The sequence below is a fragment of the Leptopilina heterotoma genome, unplaced genomic scaffold (assembly GCF_015476425.1).
Source record: "Leptopilina heterotoma isolate Lh14 unplaced genomic scaffold, ASM1547642v1 Lhet_39, whole genome shotgun sequence".
Taxonomy (NCBI): Eukaryota; Metazoa; Arthropoda; class Insecta; order Hymenoptera; family Figitidae; genus Leptopilina; species Leptopilina heterotoma.
This window is the reverse complement of record NW_025111058.1, coordinates 45815-71734: the sequence shown is the minus strand read 5'-3', so window position 1 is coordinate 71734 and position 25920 is coordinate 45815. Positions and strand designations below refer to the sequence as shown.

Genomic DNA, 25920 nt, shown 5'->3' with positions numbered 1-25920 from the left:
ATGAAATAGATAAAAAGAGAGACGTCTGTCTCTTCTTCTCTTTCTGTTTTTCTGAGAGAAAAAGAAAAGCTGAAAAAGAGGAAGAGAAGAAGAAGAAGAAGAGAAAAAGAAAAAAGGGAGAAAAAAGTTAGAGAGGAAAAGAAAAGCAGAAAAAGAGGAAGAAAAGAAGAGAAGAAAAAAGAGAGAAAAAGAAAAGCAGAAAATGAGAAAGAGAAGAAAAGAAGGAGAAGAAAAGCAGAAAAAGAGGAAGAAAAGAAGAGAAGAAGAATAAAGAAAGAGAGAAAAAAGTTAGAGAGAAAAAGAAAAGCAGAAAAAGAGAAAGAGAGTGAGGGAGGTAAAGAAGATCAGAAAAAGAGAAAGAGAAGGAGAAGAAGAGAAAGAGAGAAAGGAAGAAAAGGAAAAGTAGAAAATATAAGGAGAAGAGGAGAGAAAAAGAAAAGCAGAAATAGAGAAGGAAAAGAAGAGAAAGAGAAGGATAAGAAAAAGCAAAAAGGAAGAAGAGAGAAAATAAGGAGAAGAAGAAGAAAAAGAAGAATAACAGCAGCATTGGTAGCAACATCGAAGCAAAGATCGTGTTTCAATATTCCCGCGTGTATGACTCATGCACCTCATGCCAGCACGTGTTCTACCTGGCTGCCGCCAAGAAAAACGTTCCCTCTTTCTTCAACGCTCGCACTCGTCTCCCTCTACACAGACACACGTAGATCACGAGTCGTGCACGAGTAACAACACAAGCGCAAAACTAGAATCTCTCTTTATCGTTATAACAGAGAGAGTCTCTCTCTCTCTCTCTCTCCCTCTCTCTTTTACTCCAGACCTTTCTTGACTCGATCTCCGTCCCTCTTTATCTCATCGGTATTCGAGAGGCTCGTGGGAAAATGAGGCAGGTGGTAGTTAGATCTCAGTGCCCAAGAACTCACGAGATTCAAACCAGCCATTCACGTGTTTGCTCTCTTGTATCTCTCCCTTATATAGATGAATGTGAATCCATGTATATATGTATCGACCACCGAGACACATCCAAGCAAAATGTATGATTGAAAATTCTCTTCAACTCACTGTCCCGGAATAATCTCCAATTAGATTTCTTTCATTCTCTCCTTCCTCTCCTCTCTCCTTTTCTATTTCCTCTCCTCTCTTCTTTTCTCTTCCTTTCCTCCCTTTTTCTCTCTCTCTCTCTCTTCTTTCTTCTTTCTTTTACTCTCTTTTTTCTCTCTCTTCTTTTCTCTCTTTCGTTTTCTCTCCTCCTTTTCTTTCTTTCATTTTCTCTCTTTTATTTTTTCTCTCTTTCGTTTTCTCTCTTCCTTTTCTTTCTTCCATCTTCTCTCCCTACTTTTCTCCCTTTTATTTTTTCTCTCTTTCGTTTTCTTTCTTTAATTTTTTTTCTCTTTCCTTTTCTCTCCCTTTTACTATTAAAGTATAGTAAAAAAAATAGTAAGGGATTATAATAAAGAATAGTAAAAAAATACTAAGAGATTAGTAAAGAATACTAAAAAAAATAGAAAGTGATTAATAAAGAATAGTAAAAAATAGTAATGAGTAGTAAAAAATAGTAAAGAAATAGTAACGAATAGTAAAAGAATAGTAAGAGGTTAGTAACGAATAGTAAAAAATAGTAAAAGAATAGTAACGAATAGAAAGAGTAGTATAAAGAATAGTAAAGAGATTAGTAAAAGAACAGTAAAAGAACAGTAAAAAAATAGTAAGATTACTATAAAGAATAGTAAAAGAACAATAAAAAACAACCCAGAGATAAAAATTCGCAAACAAATACAACTAATTTTCTTTCGATTCGTTTTATTGAGTTCGATTCTCGCAATAAGAGATGAGTTGCGTTAATGATACAAAGACGGATGTCGCGCGCAATTAATGGATACTCTTCTTAACGAGGGGACTTCCGGCTCGATTAAAGCAAAATCACGAGAGCAGAACGTTGGACGACGCCTTTTTATGATCGCGTTCCATGCTCATCATGTCTCTCTGCTTGTAGAATGCGCGCCTGTTCTCAAGTCAACGCCATAATGTTATACATGTGACGTGAGACTTTCTCGTAATGTGAAATAAAAGGGTGAGAGACGATTCTTCGCATCGTTAAAGAAAAAAATAAATAAAAAGAGAAAAATATTTACCACCAAGAGAAAAGATTCCCTAGAAAAGAAGAAACTTTGCTTTTTTTCACTCTGCGGACTTTTTCTCTTATACACAAAATCAAAATTCCTCATTTAATTTCTCAATTTCTTAAACTATCTTGTAAAGAATCTTTAAAATTAAGGAAACAACGTTTCTCTCATTATTTTAAAAAATGTCAAATTAAAAATTATCTTCCGCATTTTGGAATTGATTTGAAATTTAATTTTTCGTTTGAGTAAAAATAATCTCGTCTAGCCTAATCGGTAGACGCAATTACCAAAGTCTCGACATTGTCTCGGCGCACCAGCGGAAAAAAGCCTACAAAAATCGTCGCAGAGTTCTGTTTTCATTATTTCTACAAATAATTAACTCAATTATTTAGCCATTTTCCTTGTGAAAATACATTGCACATAAAAAAAAGAAGGAAGAAAATTAAGAATTAAATAAAGATTATAAACTTTTTTTTTTTGCTTTCAATTTGCAAAAATTTTCGACCAAGTAGCAAATAAGGATAGCAAAGTCATCTCAATTATTATATTTCAAGACTAATGCGATCTTAATTTCCAAGAAAATGACGATGAATCATCAGCCAAGTGACTTTTGAGGCCTCTCCGAGAATAAAATGCCGGACGTCTATCAACTCTACCTGAGAATGTAACACACTTGTTGGTCCTCGGGGGGAAATTTTTTCGAAGCTGCGTCACACTCTTGATAATTATATTTCTCCTCTCACAGCAAACACATCAATATTTTATCATTTATTTATCATTTATTTAGAATTTGAAAATTGCCATAGCAATTTTCAAATTCTAAATAAATTCAAACACTAAAATAACCATTTTTTCTAATTTACTACATTTTTAAACACAAGAGAGAATATTCAAAGATTTTTTAAAGAAAATTTTCGTCCACAAGATTATTTTTCTCCGCGCAAACAGCAGGGGTTCCAGCCACCAATCCATTAAAGATTTATTAGTTCATAAATAATCATAGTGAAAAAATAATTGGTCAGATGATCCTGTGTATCAGCTCACAAAAAAAAGTCCCTAATATTAATCACCAATTTCAGTTTTAGATCTTTTTATCCCACGGCTAAGAAAATAATTTTCACCCAGAAAAAAGCGGAAATAATGAAAAGAAAAGAAGAAGAAAAAAAGTATAAGATGATAATGATGATGATGAAGAAAGAAATTATTAAGGGGCATTGAGTGGCGAATAGTAATAAAAGGTCCCTAAAAGTGGGACCTTTAATTGTCGTGGTCCAAAAATGAGCCACTGTCTCAGGCCCGTGCTCAATACAATGGAACTCGTGGTAGTAGTGGTAGTGGTAGTGATGATGGTGATGGCGCGTCTCTTATTCTTCTCTCAATGCCCTTCGAATGCGCCTTTAGAAGGCCGGCTGCGAACCGGCCGTGGGAAAATCGAGCACGTGCGCAATTCCGGTCTCAAGATTTCAAGATCCCTTCGGGGCCCCAAAAAGACCCAGACGTCATTCGCCCTTTTTGCCTTTCTAGGTATATATATATGTGTATAGTTATGGTTACAAACTAACACGGCCACCAACGAGTAATGCCATTCGATTCCAAAGAGACCCCCCTCCTCGAGTCCTAAGTAGAACCCGGATTCCTAAAACTGTTTTCAAATCATGACTTGGTCTTTCACAAGAGCCGATAATCGACGTTTCTTTTTAAAAGAGTGTGTAGGTATTGGGATCAAATAATATTGATTCTAAAGAAAGGAATAAGCAGAAAATAAAGAAAAAAACATTTTGTCAAAAAATTAGTCTATTACCTATTCGGAGGGGATTTTTTTCTTCGTGGAATATATAATGGAAATGAATATAAATTTTTTTTTTCTTTGAAGAATTGGGAATATAATTTTATTTTGTTGTTGGGGAAATTTATTGTGCTCAAGATTTTGCGAAGGCTAAAAACGATTCTGTTATGTAGAAGTTATTAGGATGAATAAGATCATTATCTTGTTCGTATTCATAAATCATTTGGATGATTGAGATGATGATGATGAAATAAATAAGATTATGATTAAGATGATCTTGTTCGACTTTATCAATCGTTGAGATGATTGAGATGATGGTGAAATAAATAAGATTGTGATTAAGATTATCTGGTTCAACTTTAACAATCATTAGGATGATTAAGATGATGATGAAATAAATAGGATTATGATTGAAATTATCTCGTTCAACTTTATTAATCATTAAGATGGTTGAGTTGATGATAAAATTAACAAAATGTTGGTGAAATAAAGAAGATGATTATTAAGATGGCAAAAAGATGATGATAATTAGGATCATGATGAAATAAACAAGATGATGGTAAAATGAAGATGATTCTTAAGATGGTAAAAAGAAGATGATGATTAGGATCATGATAAAATGAAGAAGATGATTATTAAGATGGTAACAAAAAGATGATTATTAAGATGGTAACAAGAAGATGATGGTGAAATGCAAAAGATGATTACAAAGATGGTAAAGAAATGATTACGATCATGATAAAATGAAGAGGTAGATGATTAAGATGATAAAAAACAGATGATGATTAGGATGATGATAAAATAAAGATGATGATTATGAAGAGGATAAAAGCAATAAGATGGTGATTAAGATGAGTTGTTAAATATTTTAACGGATTGCGAATTTTAAAAATAGGTTCGTACCATCCGGAAGTTGGATTAAAATTTATCGCGACTATAAATTAACGCAAACGAGTTGTTTCACCTGCTTCAGATAATAGCATTGTAAACACAGCTACTATTATGATTCAGATCAGAAATACAATTCGTAATCATTTTGTTTTTTGACTTTTAATAAATACAATGCTATGCTTGTGGAAACTTATTGTACCATACAGAATAGAGATTTTAGATGCTACTTAGTGGATATTGTATCCCAAAAATCAGATTTTAGATGCTAGGAAGATTGTATCGTCAGCATTTTAGAAGCAACTTATACAAAACTTCCTCTAGCACCACCAAAAATGCGGAACTAATTCCAATAAACCATTAACTATTCAAATTGAAAATTTGCTGCATAACAATAGTAAAACCTACAAATGCCTTTTAGTCTGAAGCTGCGCCTAAACAATAAAATCATTATTGACCCCATTGTTCGGGAGCAATTTTAGATCCAAAACATTTGTAGATTTTACAATAGAATTCAAACATATGTCTGTATTGTATTGCATAAAACAGATGCTTTCTTGCCGTAAAATTACTTCTAAATGGGATCAACAATGATTTTAGTGCAGAAAAAAAATTTGTAGGTTTTACAACCTACAAAAAAAATTGCAAAAATTTGTTGCAAAACAGACTTCTGTATTGCAACAAATTTTTGCCTTTAAGTTGCTCCTTAACAATAAAATTATTATTGTCTCCATTGTTTAGAAGCAACTTTTAAGACCAAATCTTTTTATATAGTTTTCTTTTTTAAGTTGGATAACCCTTTAAGTTTTGCTTTTCAATGTTTGCCATCAGGAGAACTGTATTGTACAGCAAATGAACAAAAAACAAAAAATATCGGTGAAGCTAAGGAGCATGCTCAAGGACATGTTTCAATTGGGTGTAAATAGACTGCCTGCGCCTTATCAAATTGCAGGTCTGACCGAGAGAGCGTTATTTGACTCCAGAAGCACGTGAAAAGGAATAATATTTTTAAAAAAACATTCCAGAGGGTGGTGTGTTGCGGTAACACGTGCGAGGATTCATTCGACACTTAGATTATCGGGTCACACGGTGTAAAGTTACTGCGCGAGACCCAAGGATATACATATTATTCGCTGGGTCTGTCAAGAAGTCTGGTGTCTTACTTCCAACGAGCACACACACATCTGTATTTTTTCTTTCAGAGAGAGAACCTAATAACACATATACCACCCGCACAGTTTGGGGAAAAACAAAGTCTATTAAAGAAACCCAATTATGAAAACGAAAGCAGGAACATGTATATTAATTCAAATAGGTTTACGAACACCAGAAATTTTTGGGATAAACAACGAAATTTTAATGTAGAAACAAAGAAATTTTTTTACTAATCTTTAGTTCATTAACATTATTTTTTACGAACAATAGTTTTTAGTTTAATATTTTTTACTAACACAGCTTTTCTAAGGATATCAAATTAAGACAAAAAACGTTGTTTTGCTACGTTTTTTATCTCAATTTGATATCCTTATAAAAGCTGTAAGAAATATTTTTTACCAACGATATTTTTTACTAACAATATTTTTTCCCAACAATATTTTTAACCAACAATATTTTTTACTAACAATATTCTTTATCAAAAATATTTTTAACTAACAATATTCTTAACTAACAATATTCTTTACCAAGAATATTTTTAACTAACAATATTCTTCACCAACAAAATTTTTTAAAAATAACATTTTTTACAAACTAAAATTTTAGCAAGCAATTAAATTCAAAAGTAACAAATTGATAAACATTCAAAATAATTATAATTTCAAATTCGAATGAAATTTCAACAACAAGTAATAAAATATATTTGTAAATTGAAAGGAATGAGAAAGAAATAAATCATTCGGGACAGAAAATGCAAATTAAATTTTTGTACATGTTAAAGAAACTTTAATAGAATTTTTTATGAGTGTGTGTGTGTGTATACGCCTCCTGATCTATCAAGTGCGAGAGAGAGATTTTATTTACGTAGGCGAGAAACCAATACAAAATGACAAAAATCCAGTGTCGCACGTGCCAATAAACCTATTTCAATATGTACTAATTTACATGGCAATCGATCACCGTTCGTATTATATTTGAACAGAGGAATTTTCATTTTAGAAAACATCGCATCCTCATTATACATGACAAGTAATAATAATAATAAATATAAATAAGAATGATTCGAAAACATTTTTTTTTCATGCAAACCGAAAAATATTCTATAATCAAATTTTTTAAATTTTATTTTTAATATTCAGTGACGATAAAGATTACTAAATCAAATAAAAATTGAAGAAAAATATTATATTTCGAAAATTTAGCGAGACAAAAAAATTGCAAAGCAAATAATAATATACTTTCAAAAATAATTATAGTTTCAAAAAAAATAAGCTATGCAAAAATTACAAATAAAACAATAATTCGAAAAAAAATTCTTTAAAAAAATTTAGCGTTAAAATTTGAAAAAATTACAAATCAAATAATAATTTAAAAAAACTTTGTAAAATACCTTCAAAAATTAAGGTTTCTAGGTGACTGACATTTAAATTAAACAAATTATTTAAAACTCAAGAATAAATAAAAATTAAGAAAAAAAGTTAAATTTCAAGGCAATTTCAAGTAAACTCCCGCTCGTTTCATTTGTATAAAAAATTCTTCTATACAAACTTTAAATATAAAAATAACGATTTTCACGCGCACGAAAAAAAAGTCAATCGTAGTTTCCCAATTTAATGTAGGTATTCTTTTTTTATAAAAACTAATAAAATTAGTTTTTAATTTCAAAGTCAAACACATGACGTGGAAAAGAAAAAAAAGAATTCGATCAATATTGAGAAAGTTGCATTCAAAAAAAAACTTTTCCAAATATTTAACAATCTTGCAATGATGAAAATATAATTTTATTTCATCATTCGCTTATTTCGACGACTATTGATTTTTAATATTTTCCACATCTGTGGAAAACAATTAAAACTGCGTCAGTAAATGAAATTAAAAAATTTACCATCTAAATTCACTATTTGAAAACAGAAAATAAAGAAAATTTTCATTTATAATATATCAGTCAAAAAGTTTTTAAAAATAAATTTGTTTGAAATTTTCAATTTTACACTAATTTTAACTTATTTAAAGTTTAAACTAATTTTATTTATGAGAACTAGATTTAATTTTTCTTCTATTTTTTCGTACAAATTATTTTTACAAGTATATAGTAAAATTTCTCCAAAAAATTAAATTATTTAAAAAGAATGTAATAAAATTCGTTGCAAGAATTCAATTATTTTCATAAATAATAATTTGATTATTCAGTAATTAATTTTTAAATAAATTTTTATTAAAAAATTCTAGAATACAATTATTTAAATTAAAAATTTAATAATTTTTTGAATAATTGAATGTTAAAATTGAATTCTCATAAAGAATTTTATCAACCAATTTTTAAATAATTTGAATTCTTTTGACAAATTTTAATAAAATTTTTAAGAATAATTACATTTTTCGAAGAATTCGATTAAAATTGTAATAAAAAATAATTAAAATCCTGCGGTGAATTTTATTATTTATGAAAATAATTAAAAATTTTCCCAAGAATTTTATTAAAATTTTTCTAAAATAATTGAAATTCTGTGAAGAATTTTTATAATTTTTGAAAATAATTGAATTTCCGAAATCATTTGTAATTTTTCCAAAATTCAATTGAGGGGCTGGATGCTATAATGTGTTAGGCATCATGTTAAGTGAATGGCGCGTAACACATTATAGCATCCAGCCCCTCAATTGTTTTAGTATTTTTAACTAAAATTCTTCTATCAATCTAGTATTTATGAAAGTTGTAAAAATTATTCATTAAATAATTTATAAGTCATAATTTTATGGTAATAGTTCTTGAAAAATGAAGTTATTTAAAAAGAAATTATTGTCAGAAATAGAAAAAATTGAAGGTTTTTGTATTAAAATTCGTTGTAATTTCATAGTTTACGAGTCAAACAAAAAAAACATCAAAATTCAGAGTTTTCTCATGGATTTTAAAAATTCAATTTTTTTCAGTATACTTTTACTAAAAATCCTTGACTTTTTCCTGATTACCCTGACCGCAATTTTACTTTTCCTGACTTTTCTCTGAATTCCCTGACTTATTTTACCTGTGGCAACCCTGACTATCAAATTAGTAGTTGTCTACTAATTAATATAGGTTTTAACTATTAAATAATTAGGTTCCTACTAATAAATAGTTTTCTACTATGAAATTAGTAACTCTCTACTAATTAGCAGTTTTCAAGTATCAAATTTTATAAATTTTCTACTAATAGATAGTTTTCTACTAAAAAATTAGTAGATGGCAAACTAGTAGTTTGATAGTAGTTGAATTACTAATTAGTAATTTCCAACTATTAAATAATTGTGTTTTTACTAATAAATAGTTTTCTACTATGAAATTAGTAACTCCCTACAAATTAACAGTTTTCAACTATTTTGATAAACTTTTCAACTAATAAATAGTTTTCTACTATAAAATTAGTACTTGTCTACTAATTACCATTTTCCTACTACTAAATAAGTAATTTTCTACTAGAAATTACTAAATTCCTTAATATACAATTAGTAAAAAATTAGTAAAAAAATTAGTACAGAAAACTGCTAAGACTTTGAGGGAGTAGTTCAGATTTAGAGAGAACGTTTAAAAAGAAAAATAGTCAAATCATTTTTTTCCTCGCGAGACTAAACAAAGATGTAAAATAGAACAACAGAAAGGCCCAAAAGGAGATTGTCATATGATAAGAGGCGCGTAGCATGGAAGCATATGTGGCACGAGCGAGGCGCCATTCAATTAAAGAAAATAAGAAAGTAAAGAAAAAAAAGAAGAAGCAGAAAGAAGCAGAACAGCGAGGGGTAGAAATATATAGGGGAACGGGAATTTTTTTTACTTCTTTCTTTTTTTGAATGGGTCAAAACGTACGGGTGAGTAAAACCGGCATATGTGTGTTAAAAAAGGGAACGGCATCGCCAGGTGAACCTCAACGCAACCCGTGAGAATCTGCCATCCAATTTCTTCTTTAGAACTCGCACTAGGTCAAAGGGTCGGTCAAGTTTATTACCAACAACCCGCATCATCAACATCGACTATTGCTTTTATTCATACAATTATGCATTCATGCAAAATTTACGTTTATTTATATTCGCACATTATAGTCACATGTGACTCGTTTCGACCTGAATTTGTTGTTTTAAGCGAAAATACTCTCAATTCTAACTAATAATTGTTTGAAAATATCGAGTATAATTCTTTTATTCTTTACTGAACGTTTAGAATATTGAATAAAAATAATTTTCATTATAATTATAATTATATCTATATAATATGGAAAAAAATACTTGTATAATGTTGAGAATCATGTTCGCAAGGAAGGTCAAATAGTGAAAGTAGAAGTAGCGATCTTAGATGCGCATATGGATCATTTGGATTTATAATATTGGACCGCGTGTGAAGAATGAAAACAAGTAGTTGCAAAACTTACACAACTCACATTTTCCAATATAAGCCGCAACACAACTATTAGAAAAGAAACTTTTGCAAAAGGCAATAATATGCCCTTTGTTAGAGCCGCGCGTATACATTTTACGACTTCCATATTATACAAAAATATATATATTATAAAATATACAAATCCCAATCGGGCAAACATTATATATTTTCTCCACAACCAGCAGAATTTACCAATTATTTATTATCTCTCCAGAAATTTATCTTCTATTCTCTCTATTTATTCCAAGTGCTAATTCGAAAGAGGGAAAAAAACCAATTCCCGCATGTAAATTGTGAATAGGAAAAAATACCATACAAAGTGTAAATACAAAAGTATAAAAAGTATAAAATGTATACAAAGCGAAACTTATTATTTAAAAGACAATTGCTCAAAAAATTTTGAGCCAAAATAAAATTCTTGTTTTCGTTTTGCTCTTTTCAAATTCCCTGACTTTTCCAGGTTTAAAAATGGAATTTTTCCAGGTTTTTCTAACGAAAATTATTCGAAAACATCAATAACTTCATTTTTAAATAAATATTTAATCATTATTTTTATAGAAATTAAGATATTCCAAAATTTGAAATGTATTTCATGTATTTATAATAATTAAAATAATTCTTTTGTTTTGTATTTAATTTTACGAAATTTACGAAATTATTCTGACATTCTTCAATTAAATATATTAGAAACTAAAAACTTCAAAGAATTAAAAAAAATTCCATTAAACTTATTGAGAAAAATTAATTCTACAGAATTCTTAATTAAAAGTATGAAAAGTCAAATTTTCAAAGATTTTGATTTGTATTTTTAAATCAATATTTATTAGAAAATTCCACGAGAATTCAATTATTTAACTATAAAAATAAATATTTTATTAAACAACTGAATGTTTCTTAAAATTGAATTTTCATAAAGAATGTTATCAATAAATTTTTAAATAATTGAATTCTTTTGACAAATTTAAATAAAATTTTTAAGAATAATTGCATTTTTCAAAAAATTTGATGAAAATTGTATTAAAATTAATTGAAAATCTGCCAAGAATTTTATTAAAAGTTTTAAAACTAATTATGAATTTCAGAGAAAAATTTTATTATTTATAAAGATAATTGAAATTTTGACGAGAATTTTTGTAAATTTTTAAACATAATTGGATTTCTGCGAAAAATTTTATTAAAATTATTTTTAAAAAAATTGAATTGTTAAGCAAAGAATTGCATTGAAATTTTTGAAAAGAATTTTAATTAAAAATTTTCAATAAATTTTGTATAAATTTTTAATTGAAAAATAATACTTAAATTCTAATAAATAAATTGCAGCAAAGGTTATTAAAATAATTAAATTTCTTTGACAAATTTTAATAAAATTTTTAAGAATAATAACTTTTCTCGAGGAATTCTATTAAAATTGTATTAAAAATAATTGAAATTCTGCCAAGTATTTTATTATTTACGAAAATAATTGAATCCCTGTAAAAAATGTTATTATCCATGAAAATAATTGAAAAATATATTAAAATAATTTGTAAATAATTGAATTCCTGTGAAATTTTTATTATTTATGAAAATAATTAAATGTTTGCGTAGAATTTTATTAAAATTTTTTTTTAATGTTTTAAAGTTTTTGAAAATAATTAACATTTTGCCAACAATTATTTTGAAATTTTTGAAAATAATTGAATTTCTGAGAAGAATTTTACTATTTTTGAAAATAATTGAATTTCTGCAATAATTTGTAATTGCTTCAAAATTCAATTTGTTTTAGTGTTTTTAATTAAAATTCTTCTATAAATCCATTATTTTTAATAAAACTAGTTAAATATTTCCTTTAAAATTTTAACTAATTTCAGAAGAATTTTAGTTTAAAATTTTTTTTTCAAATCTAAGTTTGTTTATATTTCTAATTAAATTCATTTAAAATTGAAATTTTACAAAATTTTAAATCAAAATCTTTTAAAGTTCATCTACTTATGAAAATTGTAAACGCAATTCTTTTAAAATTGAATTAATTTTGAAATATTTAAGTAAAATTAGATTTCAAGAATAAACACAATAACTTTAGAAAACAACAATTTTCTAGGATTTCGATCAAAATTCTCTAACTTTTCCAGGTTTTTTCATGGTTTATAACATTCCCTGACATTTCCAGGTTTTCCAGGTTTTAAAAAAATTCTTTGCCATCAAAGAATATTTTTCCTAATACCCAAAAAATTGAACGCAATTCAATTAAAAAATTGGATCATCTATTTTTACAAATGCTTCCATTATTATTTTTCCTTTTCTCTTTCTATGTGTTCAAGTTAATTAAATATTTAAAAGCAATGGAATAATGTGGTATAAACTCTATGTTGTAAAGAGACAAATAAAAGTGTTTTTACACCTTTTTCTCCACTTTATCAAACATGAAAAATTAACTGATGCAATTTCGTTAATTCACTACATAATCCGGATACAATTTTTTTTTTTAAAAAGGCCAATTTCGACCTTGATTATAAATTAACGAAAAAATAGATGAGGAAGCATACAGAACTTCCAAATATTAGAAAAAGCGGTAGTATAATATATATAGGAACAAGTGTTGAAAAAAAATTCCAACAAGTGTTAAAATTTATAAAAATATAATTCCCTTGCACAATAATAATAAATTAACATCGAGGAAAATATAGAATTCAAAGAGAAATATAATTTTTCTTATAGACAGAAAAAACTTTCTGTTTAATATCAAAAAGAGAAAAATAACTATATTTTTGGGAGTCAGAAAAAAATTTCTGTTTAAAAAGATGAACATTTTTGTTTATGAGACAAAAATTTTTGTTTAAATCAAAAATGTTTGTTTAAGTCAAAAATTTTTGTTTATTGGACAATAATTTCTGTTTATCCGACAGATGAAAATTTTTGTTTATCAAACACTTTGTAGTATATATAAGTTTTTTTTATATTATCCGATTGTTTCGGGAGGGGAAAAAAGGCGCACACTTGGGCCAAAAACTTGATTCTCACGGACTCGTGACCGTATCATCTCAAATGTGGCTTGCGTCAAACTCACCCCTTGAATGTTATACACCTTGAATATTTTATATATATAGTATATTTATAAGAACATAGAGTGAGCGTAAATTGACGCGTGCGAACCGACACAAACGTCACACGAGGGGTGAAATTCGTGTATATATAAAATAAGGGGGGGATATCTCAGCGGCACGAGCCAACAAATGTGACATATGCTGTTTCAGAGGACAGCTGATGTACTAATAAGCTCCGCGCACGTGCGTTACTTTTAATATATGTCCGCAGTCTATACACTAAATATCCACTGACACGATATGGGAAAATACGAGTCATTTGGCTGGAAATGATCAATATTATAGGAGAAATTTTCAATTTGCTTTAGTAGTTTCGAATTGTCAAAAAAGAGACTAGGCTCTTCTCTTCCTTCATGTTTTTTGAATAAGAAGTTTTTTGTTTCTTGTATTTTTTTTCCTTTTCTTTTTCTTTTTCTTTTGATAATAGTAGATCCGAGGCCTCTGCGAATCAATGATGAAAATATAAATTTGATAAAGAACGATTAAGAAAAACAAATAAATAAATTTATTTATATATATGGAATTTAATTGATTGAAAAGAGAAAATCAATGGAAGTTTCTTTTTCTGTTGTGTATGTACATGCATGTGACGACGACAACGACGACGACGGTTAGTTTTTATCATGTTCTTCCTTCTTTAATTATCGTTTCTACAAAGCGAATCAGGTTGCTATTATCGGTAGTTATACAGCCGGTAAAGAAAAACTGGTACAATTTCATTCCGTTGGTAGTAGAAATTCGCCACGACTCTCGACATATATAATCACTATTGGCGATTGGTAAAACGCATTTCCACACGCATCATCTCTTGCGCGATAGGAAGGTATAAAGAGAAGTTTTGCGAAATTTTTCTCAAAAGGCATTTCTGTTTTCTTATATATATATATATATACACACACCAGAAGTTCATGATTCCTTCACGAACGCATCGAATGCTGCTGGTTTTCAAACGAATTTCACCGCCATAGCGTCTTTTGATCGCAATTACGGAAAAAAAACATTGCGCGCGAGTAAACGCAATATATATACTTTGTATCGAAGAAATTCAATTCGATTTTTTGTTTTATACGTGCTTTTAGTTTAAATTTGTCGTTTTATCTGTCCTCTCTTTATTGATATGATAGTGTTTTTCTTGTGGCTTTTTTTCATTTAGAAATTTCTTCTGAATTAGAAAAATTCCAATTTATGATTTGCATTTTTTTTAATTTTTCAACTTTGGATTTTTTCGTTGAAAATAAAATTATTGGAGGAATTGAAATCATTTAAAAACCGACCAAAAAATCATTATTAAGTGTAAAAGGGGTTATATATATATATATATATAATGATTACAATAGTCTAATGGAACACAACGTCTTCTTTGCCCGTACGGCGCCAATTTCATTATGGCAGACATGTCGCGCCTCTTCATTTTCCAAGTCCTTGCTGATATCACACGACTGGCGAGACGGAAATAATAAAATCCCACTGGCATTAATATTACGAAATGGGTACAATGTCTTTCAACACTTTTTCAGAAAAAAAACCCTCTCATATCTATTATTGTTTACATAATATTCCAATTCAAAAATAATCGCAAATGGATTTTGAACATTTAGATCCTATTAATGTTTAATGTTTCCAAATTCAAAAATAATCGCAAATGGATTATTTTTCGTTTTTCGGATATTTAGAGTATTAACTATTAACTATTAATCAACTATAATTAATTAATTAATTAACTATAATAATTTAAATATTTTTTCATTCTTTCATTCATTCACTTTTTCTGTCCCTCGCACACTCTGAAGCTATCTTTTGTTTATACTTATTTGTTTTTTGTTATCTTTAGATAGATTGTATATTATATTATTGTTATAATTATTTTTTTTTAATTAATTCAAAATTGTAATGACAAATAGAAATCATCACAATTTTTTTCACTTTCTTTCATTGAAACACTCAAATATTGTTAAATATTATGTTTTTTTCAAATTGAAATTATGCAGATTTTTGTACTTTACTTCTAAACAAAATTAGAAAATTGTTAAACAACTGTGATTAAGAAATAGAAAATTTATTTATTTTGCATTATTTTTGTTTATGAATCACTATTTTTTTAACAAAATTATTATTTTGTTTTAGAAACAGAAGAAAAATATTTGAACAATTCCTATTTTTAATCTTATTTTTGGAACAGGATTTTCCAAAGGAATTAAGAAATTCAAAAATTTCAAATTCAAACCTTTTTTAAATTAAACAATTTATAAAAGTATTGTCAGAAAACATGAAAATATCGATTGCTCCGAGTCTTCGACTCGGAGTGATCTATTTCTTCATGTTTTCTAATAATTAAAGATGACCGAGAGATAAAATCATTATTTTATATTATAGGAATATTGTTACTGTAACTTCATCAAAATTATTTTCATCATTTTTATTCAATTATTATTTTCTGGAATTTTAAATTATTTTTTTTGAAAATAATAATTGAATTCCTTAAAAAAATTTTATTATTTATGAAAATAATTAAATGTTTGCATACAATTTTTTTAAATAATTGAATTCTTTTTGGGAAATTTTATTAAAATAGTAGATATTGAAAATCATGGAAATTAGAAAAATGCATTTTATTTTTTAAAATAATTGAAATTAGAACAACAATTTTTTTGACATTCTTCGTAAGAATTAAATTATGTTTAAAATTGTTTTTAATTCTCTCGTGAAAATTTTAATTATCTTCAAAAATAAGAAAATTCTTCTTCGAAATTCGATTATTTTTTTAAATTTTTATAAAATTCTTGACAAAATTTAAATTACTTACCAAAATTTTCCTCAATTCAATGATTTTCAAATACTATTTTAATAAAATTTTTCAAAAGAATTCAATTATTTAAAAAAAGGATTAATAAAATTCTTTTTAGAAATTGATTTAATCGATTTAAAAATCCAAATTTCATACAATTGAAATGTAAACAAATTTATTTGAAAATTCTCAAGGAACTTTTGCAAAAATTATTAAAGATAATTGATAATTGAATTCTTTCAAAGAATTTTAATAAAATTTTTAAAGATAATTAAATTTTTTGAAGAATTTACTTAAAATTGTAATAAAAATAATTGAACTCCCGTGAAGAATTTTATTACTTAGGAGAATAAAATTGAATTCTTGCAGTGAATTTTTATTACATTTTCTTTAAATAATTGAAATCCTGTGAAGAATTTGATTATTTACGAAAATATATGAATTATTGCAACAAATTTTATTAAATTTTTTTTAATAATTAAAATCCTGTAAAGAATTTTATTATTTATGAAAATAATTCAATTCTAGCAACAAATTTTATTTACATTTTCTTTAAATAAAAATTTTAAAAAATTTAAATTTTCTTAAAAAAATTCTTTGAATTCTTTTAAGAAATTTTATTGAGTAGATTTTGAAAATCATTGAATTTCAGCGAAAAATTTCATTATTTGTGAAATATAATTGAATTCAAGCAAAAATTTTTTGGAAATAATTACATTTTTGAGGAATTTATTTAAAATTATAATCAAAATAATTGAAATCCTAAGAAAAATTGTTATTTATAAAAAAAATTGAATTCATACCTTTAACTAAAAATTCTGTGGAATTAATTTTTTTTTGAAAAAGTACAATTTAATTTTTTTTTTAAATTATAAAACAAGAAGAAAGCGATCACTCCAAGTTGAAGACTCCAAGTTATCGATTTCTGCATGTCTTTTTATAATATTCTTATAATTTGTTGAATTTCACAAAGGTTTGAATTTGAAATTTTTGAAAATCTTAATTCGTTTGAAAACATAATAATAATAATAAAATAATAATAATTTTCTCATATGAGTAAAAATTCCTAATCTCACTATTTCTTTTTAAAAAAAAAAGAGAAATAATCTTATTTCTTTTTTCTAAAAACAAATAAAATTTTCGACATTTGCCTCAAGTCCGCGCGGTGAATATATGGAGGAAAAATTTATTACGTTTAGCACGCTAGTCGAGAGTTGAATTTCCTGAGTTTGACTCATATCCTTCTTCCTACGATTATTTTCGAGAAATCCGCGTCGGCACGTGTTAATTTTTGCGACTCGGCTCGCTCGTTCACGTCACGTAAAGTCACATAAAAGATAAACTTTAAAGAGCTAGGTATAGAGTACCAAACACATACACATAAACAGCGCACGTGTCTCTCGTAAGTTGATAATTCAATTATTATTACATAATTAAAATAAAAATAAAAAAATAATTGCAAACACAAAATTTGACACATTTAATAATATTTAAAATTTAAATTATCAAAAAAAAAAAAAAAATTGCTTTAAAAAAGTATTCTTAATTTTAAAAAAACACTTGTATGTAAAAACGAATGTTTATTATTTGTCTTTTATTTTCATATATAAAATAAAATAAACTAATAAAACATTGTTGGCAAACTTTTGCTTCTTTTTTTCTATTTTTCATGGAAAATTAAAAAAAAAAATTTCAAATTTAATTTTATATAATTTTGGTCTGTTTCTATACTGCAATGAAATATATGCTTTAATGTAAGAGTGCGGTAAATTTCTATAAAGATTACAAACCCCCTAAAAAGACACGTGCAATGTACAAAAAGTGACTTTCGGAAGAAAGATAGAGAGACACGTGTCCATTCAGTTTAATATTCCAACTGTATCGTTTTAATGAACCTCTATTCAATGTACGAATCACGTGTGTCACGGAGATTATAATAGATATTGATTTTCTTCACCAAAAAGCACCTACAATCTCTACTCAATCTTTTGTTTCTTTTTTTATCTTTACTAAATTACTCTATTAATCTCTCTGAAATCACTAATCCGTGGTGAATATATAGTTTAGTTTTCAGTCAATTCGAACGATTCAAAGTATGAATTTTCCGATATGAAAAAAGAGTATATACTATTTTTTATTTGTATTTGTTTTTTATTTTAAATCTTTTATTTTGTTTTCTTTTATTTTTTTCTATTTTTTATTCTTTATTTTATTTTTTATTTAAAGTTAAATATTTCATTTTTTTTACTGTAAAAACACTCTCTAAATATAAGTTAGTAAACATTAAGTAATAAAATAACTACAATTCGTCAACAAAATAATGTAATTCACCCAGAAAAAAATACTTTTTCTAATTTGGTGAAAAAATTCCCAGTTTGGCATAAATTGTAAAAATTCTTTTAAAGAATAGAAATTCTATTAGTAAATAATAACAGAATTTTCTTAAATATATATCATAAATTCAAATATAGAAATTCATTTTAATTTTCTGTATTTTGTCATTTTCAAATTGAATAAAAATTATTTTATTATAATTCTAAATTCAATAAAAAAAAATTATCTACAACTGTATAAGCACTACCGTAAACAACATTCGTATATAATATACAAAAGGAATTCGAGAGCTTCTTGTAAACCTGTCCATAACGAATATATAAATATATAGACACATATATACTTTGTCTCTCGTGCATTATTTATTTTCAAACTTTAAAACTCGACGGCAAGAGGTATAACGTGTAATAAAAGGCGACTTACGGAGGTGTGTTCGTTAATTGGCACAGATCGACGATATCGACAGGTCATTTTGTTAGATCTACGATATATCAGGCGTCACACATATTTTTCCCTAACGCGCCACTCGATCACGTTCCCGCGCTCTTATATAGAAATTGAAAATTTTAATTGGAAACTTCTACTAGTCTTACCCCCCTGAAAAAAAAATTCTTTTCCTTTTTCTATTCACTCAAACGGAATATATTTATAAACCACAATCTCTGCTTAGAAATCAAAACTCAAATCCGATAAGAAATTTTTTTTTCTGCCCCAAAAGAGGATAAAAAAAAAGTAGTTCGAAAAGATAAAAATGATTTAAATTAAAATTGAGAATGTGTCATCTTATAATTAAATTCATAAATTGACATGAAGTTTAATAAGTTAATTTTAAATCAATATACGTTGAAGCAATGAAGACATTAATCAGAATGTATAAAAATACAAAAACATTAAACGAAAATTTTTCCCAACATTCAACTTGAATGAAAATGATAAGCAATAATTATACCAGCATTATTTGTCGCAAACAACTTTTATATTTAAATATTATAAATACTTGGACAATTTTATTCCGTGTCTCGAGAGAGAGAGTGTTTCAAAAAAAAAAAAAAGAAGGAAACCGGAATATATTATTATTAAGTTATATCCATTTTCCAGAAAAAGACACATTTTTCTCCAATCAATTTTGCGACCCGTATATATGAGAAATTAATGTGTCGCCAAGATAAATAGAGTGTTATTTATCCAAAGCGTTAAATTAACGCTTTGAAAAAAAAAATTATTATTGAGAATATTTCAAAAATAAATTTCCTATAAAAATGAAAGGAATAAAAAAAGAAACGAAACTAATAAAAAAATAATACGAAACGAATAATCATTTTATCCCGGATGAAAAAATCTACACTAAAAAGATGAAAGAAAGAAAGAAAATAATAAAGAAATAAGGAAAAGGAGTCGTCGTAAAATTACGGTAGCATTTGGAGAGAGAAAAGGCGCGAGGAACACAAGGCGAACGTAATTATTCGGTGCGAACGATGGTTAAGTGCGTCCGTAGCACTCTCGAGGAAAAATAAGTATATATAAGAAGGTAGATTGGGTATAACAGACGAAAGAGAAGAAGAAGAGTTGTGAGAGAATCGAACGAGGATCAAAAACGAGTATATGGTAGTCATTGAAAGTGGCGGAAGAAAGATACAGACAAAAAAGAATCGAGAGATAAAGAAGAAGGAAGAACTTGAAAGATGTAATTCCCATACAGCTTCACCGAAATTAGTATCTCGAAGTGCGCACTCTGCGAGCACAGGGATGTAAAACATGCCCGGATACCTCGAAAATTCGTTCTCATATAACGATTACTATCGAAAACAGAGAGACAGAGAGAAAAAGTAAAAGAGAAAGAGAGAGAGAGAACAAAACTTATACGGTTCAAGACGAATTTTACGAGCAGAGCTCTTCGCGCGTGATTAACTCCTTTGGCCGGTTTAGCAATAAGGAGTCAAACATAATGAGATAAATTACCTCAAAAATCACGAACACATGACTAACTCAATCCGACTATTACGTAATTTATGATTCTCCAAATTTTATTGATTTCAAGAGAAAAAAAACCTTAAATTATGATTTAATAATTTTTAATTAGGATTAAAAAATTAAAAATATATTTCGAATCAAAAATATACTTTGTTAAAAATATATTTCGTATTAAAAATATACTTTATTAAAAATATATTTCGTACCAAAAAATGTATTTTATATCAAAATTATATTTCATATTATTATATTTATTATTATATTTTATACAAAAATTTTATATTCAATTTTAATTTATATTGAAACTTGGATTAAAACTTGAAAAAAAAATAAAACTTGAATTTGTATCAAAAATATATTCTACGAAAATAAAGTTTTTAAAAATAGAAAAATATCTCTTGCAATAAAAATTAACATCAGTGAAGTTCCACAATAACGTTTATGATCAACGATTGAACGAAACAAAATTCAAACCAAAAAGAATAAAATTGTTCAACAAATTTTTTTAAATTATTGATTAAAAAAAAACTATGAAAAATATAATTTAAACCAAAAACTTTTATAAATTTAAGTAGAAATATATTTTTTCTTCTAAATTGTTGATTATAAACGTTGCTATAACATCGCACTGGTGTTAAAAATTATAATATTAAATAAAATACCATTTAACCGAATTTACATTAAGCGGAATTTCCGTAGTTAACAGACTGTAAGAAAGAATATTTATTCTACAGAATATTGTATTATTAGAAACGAATTTATATACTTAGAAGAAATATTTACACAAAACGGAATTTATATTTCATGAAAAATTTCCATTAAACAGAATTTTCATTTAATAAAAGCTTTAACTTAACACATTCCCATTTTTATTTAAAAGAATTTTTCTATTTTTTATTTGACTCTTTACATTTAAAACGATTCGGAATTTAGAAAATTATTATTTTAATTATTATTTTTTACTGTTAATTAAAAATTTTTATTTAAACATAGTTTTTATTTAAAAAATTTTAAAAATTAGACAATTTTTATTTAACGACAGTTTTTATTTAAACCTCGTTTTTATTTAATTTAATTTAAATAAATTCGGAATTTTTGACAATTATTTTATTTAAACTCAGTTTTTATTTAATTTTATTTAAATAAATTTGGAATTTTTTACCATTTTGATTTAAATCAATTTGTAAGTTTAGACAATTCTTATTTTAAATTAATACTTCAGTTTTTAAAAATTTAATTCTAAATCAATAATTAATAATTATTGATTTAACTTTAAATATTTGACTCTAAATAAACTACATTACTGCTATTTTATTTAATAAATTGATTATAAACTTTTTATTTAACGAAAGTTCAAATTAAATTAATTGAATTTAACTAAATTTGTATAAATATAAAATTGGGTTTAATAAACAATTTTTCTAAAGTACCGATCGTTTAAATGGACAAAATTTGTTTTCTGTGTAAATGTTTCCAAAAATTTACTAAGCGAAATGAAACGTATGTTCACGTCTTTGAAGTTTTCAACGTTTATGTATAATCAACAATAAAAAAAGAAAATTCACCCAGAAATGTTTATAACAATATTTAAAAAATTTTTTTTGTTCAAAATAGTTGATCAAAAAGATTTACTACAAATTTTCCAAGCAAAAATATTCGAAAACTTGCTTAGAAAAATGTTTTTTCTTCTAAAAAAACTTCTAAAAAACCTCGTAAAAATTTCACTCAAGTGAAATTATCAAACAAAATTTAAATTTTAACGAAACAGAAAAAAATCGTCATTCCATTTGATGGTTAAAGTATATTTAGAGGCATTTTTTTCAAAAAAGACAAATTAAAGTAAAGTAAAAAAAATTTTTGTCGTAAATTTGAACTTTCGAAACATTTAAGGAACATAAACAAATATATAAAGTGAAAAATATTTAGAAACATAAATAAAAATTTGATTACAGAAAAATTCAAGAAAAAAAAATTTTTAAAAAGTAAATTAATGTTCGGTTAGACAAAAATCAGAGATAAACTAAAAAAAAATTAAATACAAATTCTGTATAGAGAACTATATTGAACGTTTAGATTAAATAAGAATTGTAGTAAATACTTTGGTTCGATAGAAGATAATAAATTTAATGAAAATTCGGAAATAATATAACAAAATAAAAATTCTCATTGAAAAATTATTCGAATCTGAAATTCAGTTGAAATATCATTTGAAAAATCAGTTAAAACATTAATTAAAAAATCAGTTGGAAAATCAGTTGAAACATCAGTTCAAAAATCAATTTAAAAATTAGTGGAAAAATCAGTTTAAACAAAGTTGAAAAATCAGTTAATAAATCAGTTGAAAAATTACTTTAAAAAATGCAGTTCAAACGTCAGTTAAAAAATCAGTGGAAAAATCGTTTAAAAAAGTAGAAAAATCAATTTAAAAAACAGTTTAAAAATCAATTAAAAAAACAGTTGAAAAATCAATTAAAAAATCAAGTCAAAAAATTAACTTTAAAAAACCAGTTCAAACATCAGTTAAAAAATCAATTCAAAAATCCAGTTAATAAAAATTGCCTCTCAACAGAAACATTTCCACAAAAAAAAGAAATAGTCAAATTCCAAAAAATAATTCAAATTCAAACAAAAAATAAAATTCCTGTATCTAAAATGTCCATATACTAGTATTTAAAGTGTGCCCCCCTCTTTTTCCCCGGGGGGGCGATCGCGATTGAGAGAAGCTTAACTTGTGCCCAGCACGCTTCTTCAGAGAAAAAGAGGTAGAAATTAAACCGAGAGAGCTCCAAGGGAGAGAACGAGAACGAGAATCGATAAGAAGGGTGAGAGAGAGAGAGTGTGGAAGCAAAAACAAGAAGGCGATCTAAGAGAGAAAAAAAGAGAGAGAGAGAGAGAGAAGAATAAAAGAGTTTCAAGAGTGAGAAAGACGATTAACACGAATGGCCATTTTAGCGCTCGCGGGGGTAACGATAGATAAAACGTGCACGAGTCTTCAAGTAGAGATATATACAGGTTTTTTTCTGCGAAACAAGAATACCGATCCGCCCTTCCGCGAGTGCAAAAGATGAACGGAAGAGTAAGTAAGTAAAGGAATAAGAGAGTGAGAGAGAAAGAAAAAAGAGAGAGAGAGAGAAAAAGAGTAAGAGAGAAAGAGAGAGAGAGAGAGGATTAGAAAGAAGAGAATACTCGTGGCTTGGCCGCGAGTAATCAACGAAGTAAAGGCGATCGGTTTGGGTGCAAAGTGAACGAGGACAGAGGATCGGTGACGATGGCTTGGTGTGGGCGCGTGTCTGGCAGCTGCCGCTTACAGGTGGTGTGCTTGCTTGGGAACCAAGCTCAACAGAACGTTCCCACGGAAGGCCCATCCCCCACTTTGGGCCTCAGCACATCGTCTCTCTCCACCGTCGCCCTTACCCATTTCCTATATAAACTCGACGCTCCACTCTGCCAGCATTCATAATCACTCTGACTCTCGTACAGTGTTGAACGTTTTTTTCAAAGCCAATACTCGTCACTAGAGCCACGAGCCAATCTCTATTTCTCCAATTTAAAAAAAAAAAAGTGTTTTCTTTTTCGGAGTTATTTGTGTAATTGTGCCTTCACATCAACTCAAGTGCCTCCTTTTGGATTTACATTCAGCAAAACAATGCAAATGCACGAGCAAATCATGATTGTCGACGGACAGGAGCAACCAATCTCGAGAACATATCAATACCGCAAGGTAGGTGTCATTACCTAAAAACAAATTCAATTCTCAATCATTTCAATTTCAATCTCATTTTTTCAATTTAAAAAAAAATTCAAACTGTTTCAATTTCAAAAATTTGAATTTAAACTGAATTTGAATTTAAATTCAAATTTTTGAAATCGAAACAATTTGAATTTAAATTGCATTTCAAAATTGAAAATTTAATTTTAAACTTTAAAAAAAAAATTTTTCGAATGAAAACTAAAAGTACCTTTTTCTTGCTATTTTCCAGGTGATGAAACCAATGTTGGAAAGAAAACGACGAGCGCGAATTAATCGTTGCTTGGATGAATTGAAAGATTTAATGGTGACAGCATTGGCGGGCGATGGTGAGAATGTGGCAAAATTGGAGAAGGCCGACATCCTCGAATTAACAGTTCGTCATCTACATAAACTCCAGAGACAACAGAGATTATCAGCAAATCCAGTGATTGATGCCGATCGTTTTCGTGCGGGTTATACACATTGTGCAAATGAAGTGAGCCGTTGCTTGGCAGCGACGCCCGGCGTTGATATTGCATTGGGAACAAAATTGATGACACACCTTGGACATAAATTAAATTCAATGGATAAAACCGGACCATTAACAATTCATGTCGCCACACCTCAAACAACAACATCAATTTCTGATAGCAGTTCCGATGAGTATTCAATGCCTTTGACACCAGCCTCAAGTCAACCATCACCAGCAAGATCAGATGTTGAATCTGCCTCCTCACAAACACATCATCATCATCATCATCAGGGTCTTCTTCGAGTTGCAAAATCTAGCGAACCAGTTTGGCGACCTTGGTAGAAGAGAATTTTTTTTCCCATATTTTTTTATTTTGGGATTTATTGCAATCAAAAGAAGAAACTATAAAAAGGGATTAGAAGAAGAATTCCAACCTGGAGGCAATTTTAAATCTGTGATTTGAGAAATAGTGTAACTGTGTTGAATTTCAAATCAAAATTATAATAGATCGTCATCGAATAGGAGAAAAAAAAGCGATCTTAGTGTTTAAAAGTTTTTTTTTTTTTGCTCAAGGACACTAAAGCGATGATCAACTTTTCATCGCAAAGTATATAGATATTAATTTTGTATATTTAAAAACAGATCTCGACACGTGTAACACGGTCCACGCATTTAATAAGTGGGATAAAGCTTTAATTTACGCGACAGTTAGGTTTTATCTATTGTTTATTTCATATATAGAAACATTTATCGAGACTATATTTTTTTTTCCTCGTTTTTATAGAGCAAAAATTTGTCGTGCGCCTCATTTTTATACGTTCCATTTCAAGTTTTATTGTAATCATAAGAATTTTTATTTTTTTGTAATATTGTGCGCAATGGATTACAAATTATTTTTAAAAAGCACGACAAAATTTTATGCTAAAAACATTGTTATCCTCTTCCCGGTCAACGAATTTATTGTTCAATGTTTAAAAAGAAGAAATTAATTTCTTTCAATGTTTTGTAGAAAAAAAATATATTTATATTATAAATAGGACCGAGAGAAGATCATGTGATAGAGAAACATGTACCTGTGATATTTACTTGTAGTGTACATAGTAAATGGTACAAGATTTTTTAATAAAAAAAAAAAGATTACTTGAATATATGTCTTTAATTGTCTAAAAACCCTTTCCCAAAAAAACAATA

General features: G+C 27.3%; 2 protein-coding genes across 6 annotated transcripts in view; one reads left to right on the top strand and one right to left on the bottom strand.

Annotated features, from left to right (window-relative positions):
• The window catches only part of LOC122506050 (tubulin polyglutamylase TTLL4-like), a 369559-nt gene that overhangs the window by 340874 nt on the left and 2765 nt on the right, over positions 1 to 25920 (bottom strand). The gene's annotated exons all lie outside the window — the stretch shown is intronic.
• Positions 23973 to 25875, top strand: LOC122506055 (enhancer of split mgamma protein-like). The gene is made up of 2 exons (XM_043618033.1): positions 23973 to 24248; positions 24508 to 25875. The coding sequence occupies exons 1-2, from the start codon at positions 24174 to 24176 to the stop codon at positions 25069 to 25071; spliced, it is 639 nt and encodes a 212-aa protein (XP_043473968.1). The 5' UTR covers positions 23973 to 24173; the 3' UTR covers positions 25072 to 25875.